Source organism: Cetorhinus maximus, chromosome 30 (assembly GCF_964194155.1).
Source record: "Cetorhinus maximus chromosome 30, sCetMax3.hap1.1, whole genome shotgun sequence".
NCBI classification, from domain to species: Eukaryota; Metazoa; Chordata; class Chondrichthyes; order Lamniformes; family Cetorhinidae; genus Cetorhinus; species Cetorhinus maximus.
In genome coordinates, this window is record NC_135908.1 from 8,880,588 (window position 1) to 8,905,685 (window position 25,098).

The 25,098-nt window shown below is 40.2% G+C and overlaps 1 protein-coding gene across 4 annotated transcripts in view; it reads left to right on the forward strand.

Moving 5' to 3' along the window:
• Positions 1-25,098, forward strand: part of myo9aa (myosin IXAa) — a 283,263-nt gene that overhangs the window by 244,484 nt on the left and 13,681 nt on the right. For all 4 annotated transcript variants that reach the window (XM_078532398.1, XM_078532401.1, XM_078532400.1 and 1 more), the window contains 13 exons: positions 748-854; positions 2,118-2,326; positions 4,509-4,738; positions 5,278-5,394; positions 5,772-5,960; positions 7,044-7,091; positions 9,604-9,715; positions 10,240-10,301; positions 13,836-14,028; positions 14,516-14,644; positions 16,359-16,464; positions 17,832-17,963; positions 22,542-22,665. In XM_078532398.1, the coding sequence (XP_078388524.1) occupies positions 748-854; positions 2,118-2,326; positions 4,509-4,738; positions 5,278-5,394; positions 5,772-5,960; positions 7,044-7,091; positions 9,604-9,715; positions 10,240-10,301; positions 13,836-14,028; positions 14,516-14,644; positions 16,359-16,464; positions 17,832-17,963; positions 22,542-22,665 (1,758 nt within the window). The remainder of the gene's footprint in view (positions 1-747; positions 855-2,117; positions 2,327-4,508; positions 4,739-5,277; positions 5,395-5,771; positions 5,961-7,043; positions 7,092-9,603; positions 9,716-10,239; positions 10,302-13,835; positions 14,029-14,515; positions 14,645-16,358; positions 16,465-17,831; positions 17,964-22,541; positions 22,666-25,098) is intronic.

A 25,098-nucleotide genomic window follows, 5' to 3' on the forward strand; every position in this document is an offset into this window, starting at 1 on the left:
GAACTGGACAGCAGCGGTAGCTATTTTGTGCATGGTAAAATTCCATAAGGAAGAGTGGCTTGCAATGTAATTGATCTCTGCTCTATTATGTGCATATCTAAGACATTGTTGTGGTTGGGACAAAAATTGCTATTAGCACAGCAATCATAGACATCATAGAATCCAAGCAAAAACACAACAGAAGTATTCCTGGAAATTTATTCCACTCACCTGGTGCACAGTTCATCGTAACTGAACAGCTGAGACAAGCCCTTATTGCTTGTTTAGAAAGTATTTCATAATAGCGCTACTGGATGAATAGTTAAACTCTGAGTTAGTGTTCCTATTTCAGATTTACATTCTACTGCCTGCCTTGTATGATCTTTAATCCTTCCTTTTCATAGAATGATGTTTCAGTGATGCAATTGAACAGTAATTGTTGAAAATAGTACCTTTGGTTGAGATCATATTCATTCTTTTTGAATTACAATCCAGTTACTTTTATTCAAGTGAACAAAATGCATTTGAATGTAAAAAATCCTGTAGTTGGCTGGACATGTAATAGCCTTGTAGCGGCAATGCAATTAAATACTGTTGCCTCACGGTTTTATTGACTGTTCAAGCTATTAGCCAGTTAGTTTACTAAAAAAGTTGTAATCTTCTCCATAAATGGTTTTCTAGACTATTGTGTCAGTGAGCCATCAGCTCAACAGGTAGGTGTGGATTCACGATGTTCTTGATGGTGCTAGCTTAAACTCTGTCTTGCAGATGCAGTCTACACGAAATGAAGACCAAAGGAAATTGCACAAGGCACAGTCTCAAGATGAACTGGGCAAATTGGACCCTGTTCAGGAGAGTAATATTCCAGATGGCAGGTAACAAGAGATGAGACCTTTTATAACAGGTCTGTGCTAATCTCAATTGAGCAGATTTGGGGGTGCTACAGCTCGTGTCAGCACCATGGGTGGGCTGAATACTAGAACAATTAGCAAGAGTTCCTGCAGCTTATCTCTATACAGTGACCCATGCTGAAAAGTGTTTATCTGTGCATGTTGGGTGCTGATGGGATTTAAATTGACTTGAGAGCGTAGCTTGCTGCCTAGGTTCACTTAGGAAAGCAGCAACCTGGGTGAGCTGACAGAGTTGCTGGTGCTCAAAGAACTGCACTGTGCCAAAAGTAGCCAAGGGAAGAAAGTTTAAAACCAAAATATGTACTTCTAAACTATTGTGTCGACTGATTTGTTCTTTCAATCTCTATTTTGTATGTATATTAATATGAACCAGGTTTTGGAACTCCTGCAGTTTTCAGAGCACACGCTAAATTACCTCATGGCCACCTCTCTCACCTACACAAACACATGCACTTGATGTCAAAGCGATGAACGGATTATTGTGTGCTACTATATCTATGTTCAGACTGTAGCCACAATAAATAGTTTGCATTCGAAACTAATGGCTCTAAAAGTAATGTTAGTAAAAATATGTGAATATATGCTACATTTTAAATTTGCAGGCATACATTTTAAAACTTGCTCCCATTCAACTGTAACTGCATAATGTATTCTGTTGTGTTTCAAGGAAACCCAGAACTTCACATAAAAGCATAAGATTGCTTTACATTTCTGCTTTTCCTACTGTTTATGAAGAGTGAGTTCCACATTAGTTTCTAGTCAGGTGCCAGTCATGCTTGACTCCCCTGTTTAATTTGGAAGATCACTTGTTCAACTGTAAATGAGGATAAGCTCCCTATGTTTATTTCACTGATATTTACTTTCTTAACATAATAGACTGATGTTTTCCAAACAGTTCAAAACCCAGGGTGCAGCTAATGGAGAAGAGACCCTTGCACCTACTGTCACTTGCAATGCTTTAATATAAAAGTGCCTACAAAAAGCTAAGGGGATTGAGGGAAGCACCTTGTGTTTTTTTTTTGTTGCCTCCAATTGGAATGCTTCCTGTGTTTGAACTGTAGGCACAATCTGCTTTTTCCAATCAGAAATTCGTATGGGAAATAAAAGCTAGTGGGGAAGCTGGAAGTTGTGAATGAGAATAAATAATTGATTTTTATGATACGTCTTAATAACCGCATTATCCATGTTAAAATGAATGTGTTAACTGACTTTCATTTCTACCCATAGAGCTCCTTTGAAGGGTCGCATGAGATTCTGGGGAAATAGAAAACAAGGAGAAAAGAAACTCTCGCGAGAGAAGCTGGCTACTCAGTCGGAGCTCCAGGAGCTCAGTATGGATCAGGATATACAGGGGCAACTGTGGAGGAGAGAGCTCAAACCCAGTGACACCTCACTCAGCCTATCACTGACAGAAGGAAGGGATGGTGCATTTAAAGGTAAATGGCGAACGATTACCTTTGAACATTTAAAAATACCAATTTGAATTTATGTAATGCTTCATTACATCTTTCAAAAACTGTTCAAAATTATTCACCTACAGTGAATTACTTTGGAATATGGTCACTGCTGTGGGTAATCACAGAAGTCATTTGTGCACTGTAAGATCTCACAACGAGGGATGAGATAAATACCATCTAATCTGTATTGTTGGAAACAATATTGGCCAGGATATGGGACAAATCCCTGCCCCTCTTTGAATAGTACTGTAGGAGCTAGATATCCAATCAAATCATTAGAAGAAGTGGATATTTAACATCTCACTTAAGATATTGCCTCCTACACTGCAGACTATCAGCCAAGATCAGGTAGTTGAAGCTTTAGCTCAGCCCAGCTGCATGCATTCAGACCGTGGAGCCAGAAACCAAAAACTGTGTGTGAAGTCTGAACCAAAATTTCCATCAGCTTGCATATTTCTCAGGCTGAAGGTACTCACTAATCTTGTTCTTGTTTATAATTTATTTACATTGAGGCAAAATTGGTTAAAAGTGGTCCATTACAAACTTCTCAGGATCACAAATTTCAAACAGAACAAACTAGTGAACTAGTGGGACAGGTAGAGCTGGATAGAGGGCCAGTGATAGGTGGAGGCAAAGAAGAGATTGCCAATGATGCCATAGACAAAAGGACAAAGGGGTGGTGATAATTAGCTAAGGAATGTGCTAATATCACCACCGTCAACACCCCTTTGACTCAGACAGACTCGAAACGTTAACTGTGTTCCTCTCCGCAGATGCTGTCAGACCTGCTGAGTTTTTCCAGCTATTTTTGTTTTTGTTTCAGATTTCCAGCATCCGCAGTAATTTGCTTTTAACAAAACATAAGTTGCTTGCTCAGGCACCAAGTGTCTTAATTTGAATGCAGAGGATAATCTAGTAGTGGGCATTAATTCTATGAAACGCTCCAGAACAAATGCACTGAGAAAGGGAAGGAACGGAAGAACTATGATTCAGTACTCATGATTAACTAAAAGGGCATGTAGGTTAGCGATAAGAGCCCAAGAGTAAATTGCAACGTCAGGGAGACCACACCTACAATGAACGAGAGCAGAACATAAATCAGATTTCAGGTTTGACCAGATACGCCTAGGATTAGTCAAATGCGTTTTCCCTCTTTCTCTTGACTATCTGTCAGCTATAGTGTCAGAACATGCAAGTTCTGTTTTGAAATTCCCAGCAGGGTTTTTGAACCTAGGGCTAAATTCATTAGGAGAGTTCAGAATGCAGCCAAGTACTGTGGTCAGTGAGTTAAAGAGTTAGGGGATGTTCTGAAAGGCATTTTTTCATCCTAGACTTTGTGGTCTTACAGATTTTATATTGAACTAGGGATCTGAGAACTGACTGAAGGACTAGGCAATTGCTGAGTGATGTAGTATTTTCAAGTAGTGTACCTTGCATTCAGAATATAACTGATCTCGAAATGTGTGTATAGAACAGCAGGTGAATTTGAAATGTAGCTCAATATATGGGTGCATGTGTATGTAAAGTCTCTGACTTTGATTTGACTAATGTAACTGATCGAGCTGAAATGGTAATCTAGGCAGGATTCCAAGTTAAATGTTGAAAGTTTGAAATAAAATAGACTGCAGGCCAGTATATGTCTGAACAGGTAGGTTGAGCTGAAAAAAGAAGGCAGGAGAGTAACTGGTGAAAACTGAACGGCAAGGGGAGAACAACCATTCAAAGGTCAAGGATCAAATATGCTAAATACTAGGATGGAACATCAACTGGATGCCAGTTTGTCTGTCTTCTCCCATGAAAAGAAGGCAGTGGAATGCATTTAGGAAGCAGGGCTGCAGCAGATGAAAGGACTCTATTAAAATGGAACTATTTAATAAACTGTATATTCTACAACGTTTTCTTTCCTTTCCTGGGGAGAAGTGCTTGGCCTCCACTTAGCACCTTCTCCAAAGCCACATGATTGAAATTGGAAGCTCACTGTGCTCGAAATTGCAGGCACAGCTCACTTCCCAAAACGGAGAGCAATCTCAGGGTTGTAGTTTTCCATAAATGCTGGGTACCACCTTGAAGGATTGTTTGATGGAAAAATTGATAATGAATACTCTGTGTCTGCACAGAGATTGATCTGTTGGTGATGTTGGACTTTTCTATTCTCCCTCAGGTCAAGATCCCATACCTCATAACCTGACTCCTCCTAGGAGTCCTGACTTAGGACTAGAGCGAGGGAAAGAGTTTAAGGAGAATAAAGAGCCATCACCAAAGGTAAAGCGAAGGAGGAGTGTGAAAATTAGCAACGTGGCCCTGGAGCCCATACAGTGGCAGCACGATGCGTTACAGATTATTACCAGTGCCAATGATTTCAAGTGTATGAACGAATTCCTGCAGAAAAAGGTAAGTGTGAAACTACATGACCATCAAGTCTCAGGTCCCCATGGTCAAAGAGTAAAATGGATTATTCAGGAGACTGGGTGGTGTAGTAAGTTGTGAAATAGCCTGTTGCAGATTTGCATCCACATCAAACTTATGCATTGAGACTTTTCGCTATCTACAGTATAGGGTCTAGATTAAATGAGTTTTGGACAATCGCAACCCAATTCTGACTGGATGGAGGCTGGCTTGGGAGAAATGGGAAAAGTTTGCACTGCTGTAGCAAGAAGTAATCTTCCGAGGCTGGGGAGGAAGTATGTTGTTTGGGAAGAATGGAAAAAGATTTTTACTTTGCAACCAACTGCTATACTGATGTTAAGAGTCTTTAATACCAATACTTGGGTGTGAATTCGAAAAGTGTTCCATTTGTATCCCAAGTATCTGTCATCTATTTGTGCACAAAATTCACAAAAAATATTTTAACAGAAAGTGTGTATTAACATGTTAGCCAGTTCTTGGATTCATACTTAAAGGAATATTTTCTTTTTGCGTTGCCTTTTCAGATCACTGACCTGGACACTGATGACAGCAAGAAAGATACATTTGTAGATGTTGTTTTTAAGAAATCCCTGAAGGAGTTCCGTTTAAATATCTTCAACTCTTACTCAGCTGCTTTAGCGGTGAGTGTAATGTCTGATTGGACAGGGTTTTGCCATATTTTGCATGGGGTGGGCAGGGCAATGAAGCATTCATAGCAGTAAATTACACAATGAGGAGTTCTCACTACTGTTGCTTTTTGATTTTCAGGGATGATTTCTGATTCTGTATAACTGCCCCAATCCCCATCTATGAATTTCTGTTTTGGGGAAAAAAAAGTTGTCCAAGCTGATGATGATTTATCACTGTGTTCCAGGATGGAGCAATTTGTCCTTAACTCATATGCACAGACAGTAGGATTGATTGTATCAAGCTCAAACTGTGGTTGTGGGGTGGGTGAGCCATAACATAGCTATGGTATTCTGTCTTTTGTTCAGTTGTAATGCCATTTCTTTTGCAGATGGACAATGGGAAGAGCATCCGGTACAAAGATCTGTATGCACTGTTTGAGCAAATTCTGGAGAAGACAATGAGGCAGGAGCAACGGGATTGGAATGAGTCACCTGTCAAAGTGTGGGTCAACACCTTTAAGGTGTTCTTGGATGAGTTTGTGATAGAATACAAAATTCAGGAGAGCAACACTGGAAAGGTGAGATGTTCAAAAAGTCAGTCCATACTCTGAACAAACTTTTCTTTTTGAGAGATGCTCATACACCATCCTGACATGGAAATATATCACCGTTCCTTCACTGTCGCTGGGTCAAAATCCTGGAACTCCCTCCTTAACAGGACTGTGGGTGTACTCGCACCACATGGACTGCAGCGGTTCAAGAAGGCAGCACACCGCTACCTTCTCAAGGGCAGTTAGGGGTGGACAATAAAAACATTGGCCTAGCCAGTGAAGCCCACGACCCATGAGAGAATAAAAAAAAATTTGAGTGAGAATCCAAAATTTACAATGTAGGGCACCACAAGGATTGAAACAATTAACACAGAAAGTGAGGTAAATCAAGAAGTAATGATTGGGTGACACTAAATTTTGATTTCAAATGACCGTGGTAGGGGAAGACTGAGGGAGGTAAGGAGTTTTAACAGGCTTGACAGTCTTGAAAAGGAGTGAGTAGCAGATGGCATAAGTTGAGAACACCACGGAGGAAATTTGTGTAGGAGAGAGTTCAAAAAAGGCTCTTAAATCAGAAATGTATCCCTCCCGATGGCCTCATTGGTATAGTCACCATTCAATCCAGAAAGACGCAAGTTCAATCGTATATTTGTGCTGAGTTAGTTGATATCAACTGGGATGATATTAGAGTGTGTAGTAAGAGAAATCATCCAGAAATCCTGCTCCTGATTGCTATCCAGTGACCCCTCCTATCAAAGTTGTTTGAGGACAGGTTTCAACTCATTTTGCCATCTCACCATAATTGTCTAGTCTGCCAACACGCACTCTCTGAGCTGACATGTGTTGAATACCTATTAGGTAACTGCTGGCATCTGTGAAACCAAATGTCAGAAGCTCAGCTGTTCAGGAAAGAGAGAAAATCGGGGAAATACGAAAAGTGATGGAAAGCCCTAGATTGATCAGATTTGTTAATTCTATCAGTGCAGTATGTGTTCAGTTGTACATTCTAGCTTGTGTGTTTTCTTGGCGCCTGTTGCTTAGAAACTTGGGTGTGGGTGTATGCATGTACACACAAGTTTACTCACTTCAAAATCTAAATTTGTTTCTCAGGTGCAAAAAATTGAAAGAAAGAAGAGAAGGAAAAAAGAAACTGACATTGTAAGTAATTATTCTCAATCAGATTTTGTGTCAATTTCAGCAAAGTCCTTGTGTTCTATTAGCACACTCTAACTGTACCTGTTCCCAACCTGAGCTAGCTGTTCTCTTCCAGGCACTTCTAGTTCAGGCATCTGAAATTATCTTGTGGGGATTAATTGTATCCTTCAGTTAGAATCGTCCTTTACATACCACAATACATGCCATAATATGTGTGGGGTCTTGGTCTTGGTCTCGTTACTTTTTAATTTTATGTTATCTTATCAATAGACTTATTTCCTAAAGAGGAAAACCAAAAACTATAATGATTGCAAGTAGAAAGGAAAATTCACATAGCATCAAAAACATGTCAAAGAGTATAAATTGAATGATGGTGGTATTTTCAAAATTCAAATATATTTCCATGGCCTTTCTTCCTGTCTGTGCTTTCTTTAAACCACTTGTCTCTTACAGCCCTATTAAGAGATGACCAAATTATTTAGGCAACTTTAGAGTAATCAAAACTGCTGATGATAAAGCTTCAGATTTCTAATATTCCCAGGCTGCAGTGACCCTATCTACGTAAACATTGCTTATGATATATATGATAACATTCCTGTTTTGAGCATATTGTCTAATTTCCAGACTGACAATTAGTATTGGCTAAAACAAAAACAGAATTACCTGGAAAAACTCAGCAGGTCTGGCAGCATCGGTGGAGAAGAAAAGAGTCGACGTTTCGAGTCCACATGACCCTTCAACAGAACTGAGTATAGTTAGGAGAGGGGTGAAATATAAGCTGGTTTAAGGTGGGGGGCGGGGGGAGAGAAGTGGGCCTCAACTTTTCTCCCCCCGCCCCCCACCTTAAACCAGCTTATATTTCACCCCTCTCCTAACTATACTCAGTTCTGTTGAAGGGTCATGTGGACTCGAAACGTCGACTCTTTTCTTCTCCACCGATGCTGCCAGACCTGCTGAGTTTTTCCAGGTAATTCTGTTTTTGTTTTGGATTTCCAGCATCCGCAGTAGTTTTTTGTTTTAATTAGTATTGGCTCCCAGTGTGTGACTGAATTGGCCATATGTCATGCAATAATTCCTGTCCCCAGTGATTTATCCCTTGTAACATTATCTCTTGTAACATGTTCGCTTAGTAACATAGGAACTTCTAGAGTTGTCTATAATCCCATTTATTTGACTAGTTCACAAAACACTAATTACTTCTGAGACATAATTGTTTGAGTGCATGTAAAACACCGACTGCACGTGGTGTTACGCAGAAAATACCCGACAGCTCAAATGGGTTTAATTGAAGTTTGACCTTGCACGCTGGTTTTCTTGTCTTATGGCTGTTACTACCTCGCTTTTCCACATTTCTTGCATTTGTCACTTACAGTTCTTCATATGTGAAGTTCATTTGACTGCTGCCTTGGAAATGTTGACATATTCTGCGTGTGCAGTGCCACATACCTTTTGTTGTTCAGCCGATTGTGATTCACCAAGAATAGTTAGCTCATTCTACCTGTGCTACAGTCACATTGTGGCCAATATGCAAAGGTTTCTTTTGGCACTGTCTACAAGGCAGCTATATGGAGTAATTTGCGTGTTTTCACAAAGGATTAATGTCTTGATTTAGCAACTCAAGTCGACAGACATTCTTGGTGCTTTATTGCTTGCAGCTGCTTTCGATGTTAATTCCCCTCTGCTTTTCTGAATTATTTTTAGATAATTTATTTCTGAGCAAAAATGTTAGATTAATTACGTAGGGTCTTCCACCTTTGAATATTATTTGAATATAGTGGAAGAGGATGCAGGCTGCTTTGTCATTTTATGGTGTTGAGCTTCTAGAGTGTTATTGGAGCTGTACCCATCCAGGCAAGTAAAGGGAATATTTTATCATCCTTGTAGATTATGGAAAGACTTATGTTGATACAGGATGATTAAATTACTGTCAAATATTAAGGGAAGTTGTACCCATAACGTGTAATGTAACATGAACATACATTTACTTGTGGGTTAACTTTAAAAATCCAATAAGATAAAAAGCAAAATACTGCGGATGGTGGAAATAATCTGAAATAAAAAGAGAAAATGCTGGAAAAACTCAGCAGGTCTGGCAGCATCTGTGGAGAGAGAAACAGAATTAACGTTTTGAGTCCGTATGACTCCTTCAGAACTGCCGAGTTTTTCCAACATTTTCTGTTTTTATTTAAAAATCCAATGTCTGATATTGCATTTCTAGAACAGCAACCCTTGAACAGTATCTTGGATTCAAATCTGAATGTGTTGTGGCGCTCAATTTAAGTTGAAATAATACAAATATGAAATGTATTTTAATGTTTAAGGGTGTCTGTTGTAGGGAATTATCCTATTCCCTCTCTATCCAATGTGTGTAACTATAGTTCCAGTGCAGTAGGTGTACTGGGACTGCTTTTCTATTGAGGGAATAGGAAAGATGCATGCAATGTTTTTAACCTATCTTTTATTGCCGTTCCAAAAATATGAATGATTTTTGTGGACCGGTTATGTCTGATTACAGGTGGAAGAGTACAATGGTCATATTTTCAAATCGACACAGTACAGTATTCCAACCTACTGTGAGTGCTGCTCCTCGCTTATCTGGATGATGGACAGAGCCTGTGTCTGCAAGTGTAAGTTCCTGGCGATAATACAGCAAAATTTAAGAGCAGGCAGAGGCTTTTGGATACAACAAATCCTTACATTTTTAATAATTCCCCCCTTCCTTACCATATCCCCGGTCCTTCCTCACCATGCTCCTGATCTGCCTTTTTCCTAGAAATGTATTTAATTGTCTCCAGAGGATCAATTGTACAGTCAACTTCAATGACCTACTGTCCTTCCCTGGTAACTCACTCCATAATTCTATTACTGTTGGATGGAACTATTGCACCTGTCTTCCTTTCACCTGATAACATCTGAATATTTAATTGTGTCTAATTTTATCTAAGTGGATGCATGTGGGATAATGAGGCAAGCCTCTAACAAGATGTTGGTGTTTGGGGAATTACAGCACTGTTTGTAGTCCATTTAAGCAGCGTCTGGTAAAATGAATGACAAATCTTTCAAAATTAACTTTTGATATAAATGACTTTATAGAAATGAATCATCATGCATGTCGTTTTGTGACTTAAGCCCTTCTCCACCTCTTTTTCAGTGTGTAGGTATGCTTGCCACAGGAAGTGCTGCTTGAAAACTACTATCAAATGTCCCAAAAAGGTAAGGAGTCTTGAATTAGCACAGTTTCAGAAACATTTTGTGGAGCACTCTGTGAATGTTATTTTAAAATCACCCTTTTTGTTCAGATTTTACCTGAGAATACTCACAGACACAATGGGATCATGTGCCTCAACTTCAAACCATCTATTGTTTTATTTAAAAAAAAGCTGACACCTAAGGAAATAAGCCCTAAACATAGCCAATTACATAAAAACATATAATTACATTGGAAGTGCAGAGATTGTTGTAACATATGCTATAGGTATATCCAAAATCCCCTTACTTGCATTAGAAGTTCACCAAAGTGTGGGTTGTATCAGTAATGGATTTGAGAATCTTGGGTTCAAATCCAATCTCTTCTTTCTGTTGGTTATAAGTGAAATAAGTTTGGACAATTTCAATTCAGTTCACATAGATCTGGAATCCTAATGTGAAACTGCATCAAGTCAGCACTGGTTGGTGTGAGATATGAAAAATATTGTCCTGGTGTATAAAGGTTTGCCCTCTGAAGTAGCCTGGCAAACCACTAATTTGTTAGAACATTGCTGTGATGCCGAAGGCCCACAGTCACCTTGTCATGACAACTAGGAATGTGCAACATGTGCAACCTTGTGCTGCACACACCTTGGGAACTTTTATTTTGAAGGATTGTGTTCAAGGTGCAGTGCTGAGTGGAAGTCTGGGAGTTCAGTGTGCTACCATCCTATCTCCTGGTTTCCAGTAATATGAGTAAAAGAATCCAGCTGTTTTGTTTCTACTTTTGGACAGAAACCTGATGACATCCTATGAGATACACAAATAAAAATGGTCTCTGCCGCCATCAGAATAGAGATGGGATAGTGTATAAATTTGGGCATAACTGAGTGGCAGTATTTTACCTTTGTTATGATGAAGCATCTTAAGTTGGATGGAGTGGAATGCTGGCAGCCTTCCTACACTACAATTAAGAAGCAGATCTACAGAGGGTGCCGGTACTTTCAAGTTTCGATTCTATACCACAACTGCTGCAGCCAAGTCTAAAAAAGAAACTTTGTCTGGATCCCATATCGCAAAGCAATAAAATTAGCAGCTTCCTATGGTAATTCACTGGTTTTACTGAAGGGTGTTGAATTTAACTATCTAATGCAAAAGGTACGGAGGGGAACCCTGTAAAAGTCAGTAAAACAATCAGTTAAGTAGCCAGATATTGAAAATATTAGTAAATGCCTTGTATCTTGATCTGGATTTTATTGGAAATTTTACAGCCTTTTTCCTGAGTGTAAATTGTGAAACCTTCATTGTTATAAATTGGTTTGTGAATGGTACATAATAACCTACTTGTTTACTGTTGGTGTTTGATTTATTGCTCAACACTTGCTCTGCTTGCATCAAAAAAGCAGCAACAAGCAATGTCTCATTTTGAAGTGGCTGCTTTATCAAAATAATATTGGTCAGCCCTTTAAAAGAACTGATTTAAACATGTTGCCCTGTTTGTGGGCGACAGGCACATGGAATCATGCTTTAGCAGATGTTGACATCATCAGTAGAGGAAGATGAAAAAAACTGGAGCGTGGTTTGTGGAAGGATGTTTATTATCTGATGTGAGAGATGTTTTCGGGGATAATAGTCCTGAAGTTGTCCAATTTTTGCCCTGCTTTAGGGGTGAATTCATGCATAAGTGGCACTAAATTAGGATAAGTCTAGTTCTTCCTCCTTCTTCCTTAACCGTGGTTTTCCATCCACGGTCGTTGACAGGGCCCTCAACCATGTCCGGCCCATATCCCGCGCATCCTCCCTCACGCCTTCTCCTCCTTCCCAGAAACATGATAGGGTCCCCCTTGTCCTCGCTTATCACCCCACCAGCCTCCGCATTCAAAGGATCATCCTCCGCCATTTCCGCCAACTCCAGCATGATGCCACCACCAAACACATCTTCCCTTCACCCCCCCTGACGGCATTCCGTAGGGATCGTTCCCTCCAGGACACCCTGGTCCACTCCTCCATCACCCCCTACTCCTCAACCCCCACTTATGGCACCTCCCCATGCCCACGCAGAAGATGCAACACCTGCCCCTTCACTTCCTCTCTCCTCACCGTCCAAGGGCCCAAACACTCCTTTCAAGTGAAGCAGCATTTCACTTGCATTTCCCCTAACTTAGTCTACTGCATTCGTTGCTCCCAATGCGGTCTCCTCTACATTGGAGAGACCAAACGCAAACTGGGCGACCGTTTTGCGGAACACCTGCGGTCTGTCCGCAAGAAAGACCCAAACCTCCCTGTCGCTTGCCATTTTAACACTCCACCCTGTTCTCTTGCCCAAATGTCTGTCCTTGGCTTGCTGCATTGTTCCAGTGAAGCCCAACGCAAACTGGAGGAACAGCACCTCATCTTCCGACTAGGCACTTTACAGCCTTCCGGGCTGAATATTGAATTCAACAACTTTAGATCTTAAACTCCCCCTCCCCCCATTCCCACCCCGTTTCTCTCCCCCCCCCCTACCTTTTTTTTCAATAATTTATATAGATTCTTCTTTCCCCACCTATTTCCATTATTTTTAAATCTAAAACTAAAACCTTGTTAGTCTGTCCACCCCACCCCCACTAGAGCTGTACTTTGAATATCCTGTCTTCCATTCTTAATTAGCACTTTTCTTAGACAAATATCACCACCTTCAACACCTCTTTGATCCTTTTGTCTGTGACATCTTTTGATTATCTGCTCCTATCACTGCTTATCTCCACAATCACCACACCCTCAACGTCTGTCTTCCCCCCCCGCCCCCCCCCCCCCCACCTTAAACCAGTTTATATTTCTCCCTTCTCCTAACTATGCTTCAGTTCTGCCGAAGGGCCATGAAGGCTCGAAACGTTAACTGATTTCTTCTCCGCCGATGCTGCCAGACCTGCTGAGTTTTTCCAGGTAATTCTGTTTTTGTTTTGGATTTCCAGCATCCGCAGTAGCTTTTAGCTTTTTGTTTTTATATAAGTCTAGTTCTGATCAACCAAACTAAATTAGATTCTATCTGGTGTGTGCAGAGTGCTTCCCTGTAAGTAGGCTTCTGTTTCACTCTTTGTCTTTGACAAACTCATCTGGGAAGCATGTGTGGCCTTGGTTGGGAAGTAAAAGTTTTCTGTCCACTGTACCAGTCTCATTTTCTCCATTCCTGCTTTCAAGGTGCTGACTCTTGTGAGGAATATAGTTCAGTGGGTACTGGAGTCTTCGACTGTGAGCATTAGCAGTCAGTTCAGTTGTGCAATCAATCTTATTTTTACCCAACATCTGTATATGCACACATGCACTTTGCAGGAAAAATAATTAGATAATTGTTAGGACCATGGCTGGTTTATTTTTCTTCCACTTCTGAGTGCTGAGAGCAATCATAGTGCTTCTGCTGCTAGTTAGCTCAACAGACTGAAAATGAAAGCTGGGCTCTCCAGTCCTTTATTACACACTTCATACTGGACAGTGCATTTTACCAGCTGAGACATATGAGTGATATGGACTAATTACTTTTGGCTGCTATTGTTTCATACTTGTCTTCTCATTGATGTATAGTACGACCCTGAGCTGTCGTCTCGGCAGTTTGGAGTGGAAGTCTCCCGACTTACCAACGATGAGAGGTCAGTTCCGCTTGTGGTGGAAAAACTGATCAACTACATCGAAATGCATGGCCTGTATACTGAGGGAATCTATAGGAAGTCAGGATCGACGAACAAAATTAAGGAGCTCAAACAGGGCCTGGACACGGGTAAGGAAGACTCCCAAGCGAGGTATATTGGCAGTTTCCTGCAACTCGGTAGGATGGAATCTGTTCTGCAGTGGCGAATGGCTATGTGTAAACTTAAAACTGAATCCAACAAAATTTAATACAGTAGAATGAATATCTCTGTTCTAGAGTTTTGCGAATATTACCAAGGGTTATAACTAACATTATAATACTTATAGTAATAATGATGGGGTACATTTTTTATATATCATTGTTGCTAGGTCAAAATTCTGGAACACTCCACCTAAAAGCACTGTGGAAGTACCTTCACCAAATGGATTGCATGTTTGAGAAGGCTCACCATTATCTTCTCAATGACAACTAGGAATGTGTAATATAAATACAGGGGGTGCCTACATCCCAATAATTTTTTTTTACTGTGGGACTTAAATGGTTCACGTTTCTATTTGGGGGGACAGTAAATCTGTTATTTCTTTGTTTCTGTAATGACTGGGATTTCTTCTCACAGATATTAACAGCATGAATCTAGACGAGTATAACATTCACGTCATTGCCAGTGTTTTCAAACAGTGGCTGAGGGACCTCCCTAATCCTCTGATGACCTTTGAACTCTATGATGAGGTTCTGCGAGCAATGGGTAAGCCGGAGTTGTACCCAGTGAATCATATAAATTCAGTAATTTCAGCGGCATGCAAAGTAAGTGAGGAAAAAAGCAAGGAATTATGCTGGTAGCTGGCCTTTTCTAGTAGTGTAACATTTAGCTGCAGTGAACAATTTCCTCTGTATCCAGTTAAGTAAGTATGTTTCTGACCTAATGTGAAGTATCATTTTGGCTCAGTTAGTTGCTCTTTCCCCAGAGTCAAAAGGTTGTGGGTTCAAGCCTCACTCCCAAGAATTTTACTGAGGGAATGGTGCATTGTTGGACTGAGGTTCTATTTGATGGTTCAGCAAGTTATAATCCCATACTGCAATGCTAGCTTGCATCTTGTAGCACCTTTTTGTTTTAAAAAATTGCATGGTTTGTTTTTGAGGCAGGTGGGAGGGAAAGGCAAGAAATCTGAGCAGAGGAAAAGGAACTGAGGGCGTTGGATGACCTATCCAAAAGCCCAGTTAAAGATGTAGGTTTTGAAGAAGCTTTAAGGAGTGGGGTGGGCAAGAAGTTTCAATTACTGATATTGGAGTGGCAAGAGTGCACAGCAGACTGGACTGAAGAGCTGAGGGACGTGAGCAGAAATGTAGGATGGTGGAAGATTCTACAACTCGGTTGGAGTGAGGCTGTGGATGAATTTGAAAACAAGGATGAAGTTTTTGAAGTCTGTGCACTGTGGAATGAAGAGTTATGACCAGGAATGGGTGGTTCAGGATAGGGTGAGAGGGACAGAATGCTGAAACAAGTTAGACATTTTCTCTGATTGGGCTGAAGAAGCCAGCGAGATGAACATTGGAGAAATCAGCTTGGAAGTTGACAGGCCCCTAAACAGCAGGGAGGTCTCCCAATTTACTGGCCTTCAACCAACTCTACCAAGAAACAGGTTAACTGAATACATCTAAACAGTGTTAATAAGATCTTGTTCTGGAAAAATGGCTCGTTTGCCTAGCTAAGAAGTCATTGGATTTCAAAATATTTCAGTGTATGCAATGAATTCTGAGATCGAGCTTTGAGAGACGAGGCACCAAATGAATGTGTTGCTTTTTAATTGCATATATGATCAAGGCATCAAAAATACATATTGAAGTCTCCATTGCATTGTAGCAGTTGTTAAGGCCCTGTTGAGGTAACTGTAGTAAATGCTCAAGGTTTGCAGTTGCTGTCTTTCAACACACTGCAGGCTATGTTGCCCTGTAGATCTGATGTTCCTTCTTTTCCCCCGTGTTTCCATTCTTCCTGAAAGGCTTGTTGTTACTGGTGCCAACAGCCCTCTTGTATCTCACCTCAAGTGGCCATTCCTTTTGAGTGTCGTAGGTTATTCAACATGAGTTATCAGGGAACTACTCCTACTCCTTCTAAATTCGACTGAACTCGATTCTTATCCAATGTCCACATGTGCACCTTCTCATTGAACTTGCATGACAATGATCAAGAATAGGAATATTGGCTCATTTTCCTCTCCCCAACCCACATGTGCTGAAGCTAATTGTAACACCCTACTGGTGCATTATTTAATTAGCTAACTTGCCACAAACAGGAATGCAACTTGGAACTCTCTTGCTCTGTATGGTTAAGCAATTTGAAATACAAGTAAATGATGTTGACCAGAATTACAAATTGTCATTAAGTCTTGGTATTTTTTGCCACCATGAGATTGAACTGTGGCTTTTGGTGAGGTAAATATTATTTTGTATAATTACAGGTCTACAAGACAAAAAGGAGATAATCCGGGGAGTGTACTCTATAATTGATCAATTGTCACGGACTCATGTCAACACACTAGAACGACTCATCTTTCATCTTGTAAGGTAACTATTTGACTGATGTGCATTAGGCTTCAGATAAACATACTTCTGCAGTACAGGGCTGGTCGGCTTGCACTCCAGTGTTTTCTGTTTGGTTGAGAGTGGAAATTGTGTAGCTATTTTGAGTTCTGGATCCAATTCATGTTTTGTCTATGCACTTGTGCATTGTGGAAGATTATTGATCAAAAGAAAGTCTATCCACATCTGAGCAAAAAGGTCTGTCAGACCATTCATTCGTTTCCTTCCAGAAGCCAATCTTACTGCCTTTCTATTCCTTCACCTAGTTGTTTCTAAAATTCATCCAGTGTCTTGGCCTCAAACAGCTGAATGATCAACTGCTGAAAAGTGTTTAAGTGCTTTATTTCTCCAACTTCACCCTTTCAATTAGAGGGATATATTTCTACTTATCACCTTATACACTGAACATTGTGTATTGGTACAGTCAAACAGAAAGCAAAGGATTGGGTGCTGAACTAAAAATGTTTTTTAATCTTAAAAAGAAATAGATTTGCTGAACTTCATTGGTAAGAATACTTTTCATAAAACCGAACTATGATTTTTGTCAAACTTCTGCAGCTTATCCTGTCACCATGGATGCATAAAATTCCTTGTCAAACTGCTGCAGTTACATGTGAGCAGTTATATGTTGTGGTGGGACAGATGATGTTACAGTCCTAACCTGAGAAGGTTTTTCTCCTGTGTGCTCGTTTGGTCAGCTTCAACCTAGCAAGTGTAGAGTGCTTTGGAATTATGTACAGTAGTGGGAACAGTGCTGAAGGTGACAATGTAAAGAATGATGGAATGCAATCCAAACTAGTGTGCTTGAGCAAATCACATTTCCAGATTGAATCAGGTATATTTGGGCCTTCTTGTGCCATACTATCATGTTCTGATAACTTGATCATTTTTTGCATGCAAAAAGCTGTAATTATCCAGTAGCTTTGAATTGACAAACAGATGTATCTTTTTGTTGCTGATTAGAATTTTAGCAAAAAGAAAATTTTGCAGAGGAAAGCACTCTATGACTGGAACTGTAGCAATCTTGTCCCAGTAACACACTATCTGTGGAGTTCTAATGAAAGGTCATAGACTTGAAACGTTAACTCTGCTTCTTCCACATATGCTGCCAGACCTGCTGAGTATTTCCAGCAGAAAAAACAGAAAATTTTATCTACCAAGTTAACTGATTCTCACAATTGGCCAGAATTTTACAACCCCGTCACAGTGGGGACGGGGCCATAAAATGTGGCGAGCCGTTCTAAACTTCATTGACTTTGGCAGGACCATAAAATCCCGCGGCATAAAATTCCATCCATTGTTTCTCTTCACCGTCCTCCCCACTCACTCTGCTTATTTGTCTCACTTTCCAGAATTGCATTACAAGAAGATACCAACCGGATGTCCTCAAACGCACTGGCCATTGTCTTTGCTCCATGTATTATTCGATGTCCAGACACCACTGACCCATTACAAAGTGTTCAAGATATTTCAAAAACCACTGCGTAAGAATGTTTTCATTTCTTAATGTCAATTCTGGCATTTAAAAAAAAAAGTTATAATGGTGCAATGTTGGATCCATAAAAGCAAGTTACCTATGGGAGAAATTTTGGGGGTAGTAATTGCTCAGGTTGACTCCTTGTGCTGATGCAGTGGTATCTTTGTTCAATCACAGAACAGGCAGATTGTTTCTGGATTCATGTTTGAAAATGGCTCCCAATTTTGCCTGCATCATAATGGTCACTATTCTTTGTAAAGCATTCCAATGTATGCAAAGCAGTTTGTGATGTGTTAGGAACTAGAGTTAGTTTTAAGTAAGTTATATTTGTATTGGTGGGTATTAGGAATAAGTTATAGCTTTAAGTTTAAGTTTTGGCTTTTAAGTTTAATTTATTTTTTTAGTGTGTGTTAGAAAGGTGGAGCTTAGATTTTTGGTATCATTTCAGAGTGGAGTCAGTAAGCCTGTGGGTTTGTTTGTATACCTGCATTTTTATGGCCCACAGAGACAGAGAAACAGAAAGCAGTTTGTGTTCAGTTGGTGATTATGCTCTAAGCTGAAGGGAACAGTTTAAGTCTCCCTCTAGCTGGACATACTAGTAGATTGCTGAGCAAAACGGAACTGGGCCGGATTGACTGCGACCAAAGGTTGGCGGGAGAAACAGTGGCTGAACAATGGTCTATCTTCAAAGAGGAGATGGTTTGGGCACAGTCAAGGTACGTTCCCTCAAAAGGGAAAGGTAGGACAAACAAATCCAGAGTTCCTTGGATGACAAAGGAGATCGAAATTAAGTTAAAGAAGAAAAAGTGTGGTGTCAGGTAGCAAATACAATTGAGAACCAAGCTGAGTACAGTAGGTTCAAAAGGGATGTGAAAAAGCAAATATGAGAGGCAAAGAGGGATTATGAAAAAAGACTGGCAGCTAACATAAAAGCAAATCCCAAATTATTTTGTAAGCACATCAGTAGTAAAAGGATCTTAAAAGGAAGAGTAGGGTCAATTAGGGACCAAAAGGGGATTTACGCATAGAGGAAAGAGGCAAGGCTGAGGTGTTAAGTGAATACTTTGCATCTGTATTTACCCAAGAGGTGGATGCTGTGCAGGCCATGGTGACAGAGGAGGGAACTCAGTCACTAGAAGGGTTTAAAATTGATAAGGAGGAGATGTTGGATAAGCTGTCGGTATTTAAAGTTGATAAGGCACTGGGACTGGATGCGATGCATCCAAGAATATTGAAGGAAGTGAGAATGGAAATTGCAGAGGCACTGGCAATGTTCCCTGGTTTGGGGGATGTGCCGGAAGACTGGAGAATTGCAAACATTGTGCCCTTGTTCAAAAAAGGTTGTAAAGATCTGCCCTGCAGTCAGTTTAACTTCGGTGGTGGGGAAACTTCCAGAAACATTATTCGGGATAGAATTAATAGTCACATGGAAATATTTGGATTGATTTGGAAGAGTCAGCATGGATTTGCTAAAGGAAAATCATGTCTAACTAACTTGCTGGAGTTTTTTGAAGAGGCGACAGAGATGGTTTTTTGAAGAGGCTATTGATGTATATATGGACTTCCAAAAGGCGTTTGATACAGTGCTTCACAACAGACTTGAGGAAAGTTATGTCAGGGAATAAAAAGGGCAGTAGCAATGTGGATACAAAATTGGCTGATGGATAGGAAACAAAGAGTATGGGTATTTTTCGGGCTGGAAGAAGGTTTGTAATGGAGTTCCCCATGGGTCGGTATTGGGACCCTTACTGTTCCTGATAGATCTTGGTGTGCAGGGGACAATTTCAAAGTTGTGGACGACACAAAACTTTTGGAGAATTATAAACTGTGAGGAGGACAGTGGAGAACTTCAAAAGGATATTGACACATTGGTGGAGTGGGCAGATAGGTGGTAGATGAAGTTCAATACGGAGAAGTGTGAGCTGATACACGTTGGTACAAAGAACATGGAAAGACGGTATAAAATAAAGGATATTATTCTGAAGGGTGTGCTGGAGCAGAGAGACCTGGGTCTATATATACATAATTCATTAAAGGTGGCAGGACAGGTAGAGAGAGCTGTTTCTAAAGCATACAGTATCCTAGGCTTCATTAATAGGGGCATAGAGTACAAGAGCAGGGAGGTTATGATGAACTTATATGAGACACTGGTTAGGCCTCAGCTAGAGTATTACTGTTTTCCTTGGAGAGGAGAAGGCTAAGAGGAGACGTGATAGAAGTTTTCAAAATAATGAGGGGCCTGGACAGAGTAGATGGGGAGAAACTGTTCCTGCTCATAAACGGATCTAGAACCAGAGGGCACAATTTTAATGTGTTTTGAAGCAAATGCAAGGTGAGAAAAAACTTTTTCACACAGCGAGTAGTTCGGGTTTCGAATGCACTGCCTGGAAGTGTGGTGGAGGCAGGTTCAATTGAGGTATTCAAGAGAGCGTTGGATGATTGTTTCTGTTTAGATAATGTGCAGGGTTACAGGGAAAAGGCAGGAGATTGGCACTAAGTTAAAATGCTCAGAGAGCCAGTGCAGACACGATGGGCCGAATAGCCGCCTCCTACGCCGCAACAATTCTGTGATTCTGTGTAAATTGGTCTAAGAATCTTAGGTGAGTTGCGTTAAAGTAACAGTGAATGTCAAATGAGTTCTGGATCTCGAGGGAGATACCAAGTTGTCAGTAGCCTACTGGAAGAGGGAACTGCAGGGAACAGTTGCTAATGGAAAAGGAGAAAGGCTCCAAGAAGACCTTTAAGTTAAGTCAAAAGACAAGGACAGAAATCTGGAACAAGATCCTGTTCAGCAAAGTTGAAGTAAGGAACAGAGGAAAAGGCTCCGAGTTAGAGAGAGAAATCTGCAGGGAGCAGAATCAAGGCAGAGTGGGCTTGCGAGAAGCCAAATGATCCAAGGAGACAGCCAAAGGTTGGTGACTCCTTTCTACAGGTCTATGAAGCAGTAGTGTTCTGTTGGCACAGCTGAGTATCCGAGAGAGTGCATGAAAGGTGAAGCTTAAATGCACGCGGCAATCCAGGGGAAAGGAACATCAGAAGGAGAGTTTGAAATTCTGGTGGAAGATGATCAAGTGAAAGCGTTGTTTAGGAGAAGATTGCTTCAAGCATTGAGATTGGAAACCCTCGGGAGAAAGACGAAATTCTGTGAGACCTGTTGGCTCACGGTGTGATGAGTGTCTGGGGAGAGTTGATCAGAGATCCATAGCATCGGTTTGGGGTGGTATCTGTCACTTGATCTTAGAGTGTGGTGTGTCTGACCACAAGTTTACATGGAATGGACCATGTACTTACTGTGAACATTAGAGTATAAGATAGATTTTTTGTGCCTTGAGTTATTCTTACGAATTTGTATATATCTGTAAAGTTATGGTTGTAGGTGAAGGAGTAGTTTAATATAGTTCATCTTTTTCTTGTTTAATAAACGCTTTATTCTTTTGTTAGATCTATGACTCTGTTCAGTGGCCACCCTTCATGTTTCTAAACAAAAAAAATAAAAATTAGGATCTATCAAGCCAGGTTCCACCCAGGGCTCTGACTTACCCAGTAGTAACACCAGTTGTGATCATAACAGATGTTTGAGAAATGTTATGAAATACAATGTAAATGCAAATCAGTGGATCCTTCCTTTCTCCAGTGCTACTTCACTGAGATGTCTGTTTTAAATGATGATTGAACTTGTAACTTTCCTGGTGTAAAGATAAGATCATTACCAGTGGAGACAGTTGTCACAAGTCAATACCATACTGGTTAAGCTGTATTTCTCAAACTCAGATGGGGAAAGTTCATGTCCCAACAGTTCACCACCACCTCTTGAGGGCAACTAGGGATGGGCAATAAATGCTGGCCCAGCCAGCGAAGCCCACATCCCATGAATGAACTTTAAAAAAAAATTCCTGATACTTGAATTCACCAGTGGGTTTTATTTTTATCTTAGATAAATTTTATCTTAGATAGGGTGCAACAACTCTGGAAGCCAAAGTCCTAAAATAATCTAGACCATGGCATAATCTGAATGAAGCAAACCAAAGTCTGTTTTGAATCCAAATTTAAATTTTTGGTCGCTGAAATAGAAAACTTGAAGATTTGGTGATTAAACAAATTGTTCTCTAGCTTTCCAATATCAGTGCCATTTTGGCAGTACATTTTTTCTGTGCCTTTTCAGGAGGAGGTAGGGAAGTGATGGTGGGTCAAGGAGATACCTTGAAGTGAATAGACAAAATTAAGAAAATTTACTATGATGTAAGGCTCAAATACAAAGGGACATCAGTTTGAAATGAAGTTGGGGGTTAAAAAGAATAATTGGGCCAGAGTTTTTTTTTCTAGAAGTTTGAGTTGTGAAATAAGTTACCAGGGAAGGCCAGTGAAGAAGACAATCTAAATGAGTTTTTCAGTCAGTGGATTGTGTTTCTGCAGCAAAAGAAGTGGTTGAGACATGTGGTGAAAAGATATATAGGTAGAGTCAACCTGATTTAAATGAAATGAGATTGATTATTTTTTTTCCCTGTTCCTCAATGTTCTTGTATTCTTTTACCAGATTTTTTTAAACATAGAATACTTCAACAAAGCTGTTTATCATTTCCTGTAGGTGTGTAGAATTGATTATTGTGGAGCAAATGAACAAGTATCGAGCACGGCTGAAGGACATCAACAGCCTGGAATTTGCAGAGAACAAAGCCAAGAACAGACTGTCGCTCATCCGACGTTCAATAGTAAGATCTTTCTACTTAACTTTTATCTGGACCCTACCATCTTGTTTATTACTCTTCCTGGGTTGATTGGAGACGTATTATGCATTATGAGAAATACTGCAACATGTTTGCATATGCACAGAATTCCAGTATCTTTGGAATTCTCGTACATTCAGATTGTCTGAACAGTGGGTGGTGTGCTGCTCTCATTTTGTCTGTCTATCTGAATGTTACAACTCTGTTGCATCCCACTGTAGTGCTGATTCAGCATGTATGTCTATACTCGCTGTTCTGTGAGCTTCATGTGAATTCGTCACTGTGCTTGAGACCAAAGATTAAGTGACCGTCTGGTTTAGTTTAATGTGGTCTTTTGTTGGTTTCCATATCTGTGTTTGAGGAGGGATGCAGGGTAGGTTTGAATGCTGTTCTGAGTATGTCTAAAGCTGCAGGTATAGTTACTGCTTCATAATGATATCGTTATCTGGGATTAGGTCCCAATCTGATTTCTGGTTACCTTTGGTATGCAAATTTATACCACTTGGTTTGATAGCATGTGGAGTATAAATTCATTGTGGTGTGCACTATTTAAAAGCGGCCAAACGATCTGTTGAACCTCTTGGACTCTATAAACATGACAGAAGTTTGGCACACCCACCTTTCTTCTCAAAATGTTTAAAATTTACCAGCTAGATTTGCTAGGCACATTTACAGAGCTCTTTTTCGGCTGTGTTAGTCCATTAAGAATCCACAACATTAGTTTGTTCCTGTTGACTGTGAATTGTGTGCTACCTATGTACTATAACTGCAGCATTAAACATGTCATTGGACAGGTACATCTCTACTAGGTACAGATAGCTGTTTTAGAGCTATCTGTAGGCCAGCAGATAGAGGCTAAACTTTAACAAAAATAAGATGGTTATGTCAGTTCTTTAATATCGGAGATTAAACATACTGAAAGGTGTTGGCTTACAGATAGTAGGTTTGGTTTTCCTCATTCTTTCAATGTTACTCAATTTCTACATAAAATGTGACTTCCCCATCTTTCACTTGGTTCTGTTGGACATGACTGAAACTTGGCATTTCCTTTTTGTGTGTTTATTTCTCTCTTTGTCAATTCTCTACTTGTTGTTTTATTCTTTAATAATGATTGGGTTAAAGTTCTAGAATGGGAAGTAAGGGTCAATCACATTGCCAGTCTGGCCAAACTCTTAAAGGGCTTTGTCTCCCGATGACCTGGAGCAGTTCTATCCCATACACATTAGAGTTCTGAGTAATTCCTGATCGTTTTAAATCGCTCTCTTCTGCACTGCCTTAAGGCACTGTGCTGATGTTTGTGCAGTGCATAAATGTCTGATCTGAACACCCAGAAGTGGAAATAAAGAATGTTGGAGGGCAGTCTTGCAACAGTGTTTTCAATATCCTCCCTTGCAGGAATAGTCTGTTCCAACAGACTCCCATTGACAACTGTCTGCACCATGATACCAGCTGTTAAAACTTGTGCAAATCTTTTTCTTAAATTTATTTTTCACGATAAGTTTTAACGGATCTGTAGTGGCAGTGTAGGGCAGTGATCTGTGGCACAATGTTTGGGGTAAAAGCTCCTATTTCCTTCGCCTTCAATTACTTGAAGCCAGGAAACTACACACAGCATTTGTTCTATTCCATCTAAGAGAGAATTTTTTAAAACTGGAAACTTTCTGTTCATCTCTTAATTTTAACAAGCTTTACCCATACCCTTAAATATGTGATTTTGGCAGGCAGTCAGCTGTCTTCTATTAGCTGTGGCTCAGTTCATAGCACCCTCGCCTTTGAATTAGAAGGTTGTGGGTTCATGTCCCACTCCCGGAAACCAAGAACTGTGATTGTACTCGAAAGAGTTGCAATCTGTGACTGCTGATAACTCGAAAGAGTTTGAAATTAAAAACAGTAACAGAAATTAAACTTGGTTCAGTAGCCTTTACAAACAGAGCACAAGGCCAGTCAAAAGGGAAATTTTAAGAGTGTCTGTTCCTTAAAAAGACAACCTTATTGCTGTATGACTTCCCATCCCCAAAATGTAGAAGGAACAATCCTTGAAAGATAGAAAAATACATAATTAAAAATAGGATCCAGCATCCTTCTTCCCACGTCTGAGATTCTGGTCAGGTAGTCTGCTTTTTTCTTGTGTTTATCTGGTTAATTCAGTTTTGTTTATTTTCCATTATGAGTCGGGGTGACTAGACACTTGGTTTTCAACTGGGTGTCCAACAACTCTCAAAATGAAAACCAGACTGGAAAATGCGGATTCCCACATTGAGTGCTTAAGAAGGCTATGAGCTAGTGAATAAAGGGTTTGATTGCTCACTTGTCAAACTGGGGATGATCATGGACCTATGAAATAGTAGCATGAGTAAAGCAGTACGATCCCATGCGTAAATGTGGGATAGGCATTTTTACATCTGTTTTTCCTTTTTC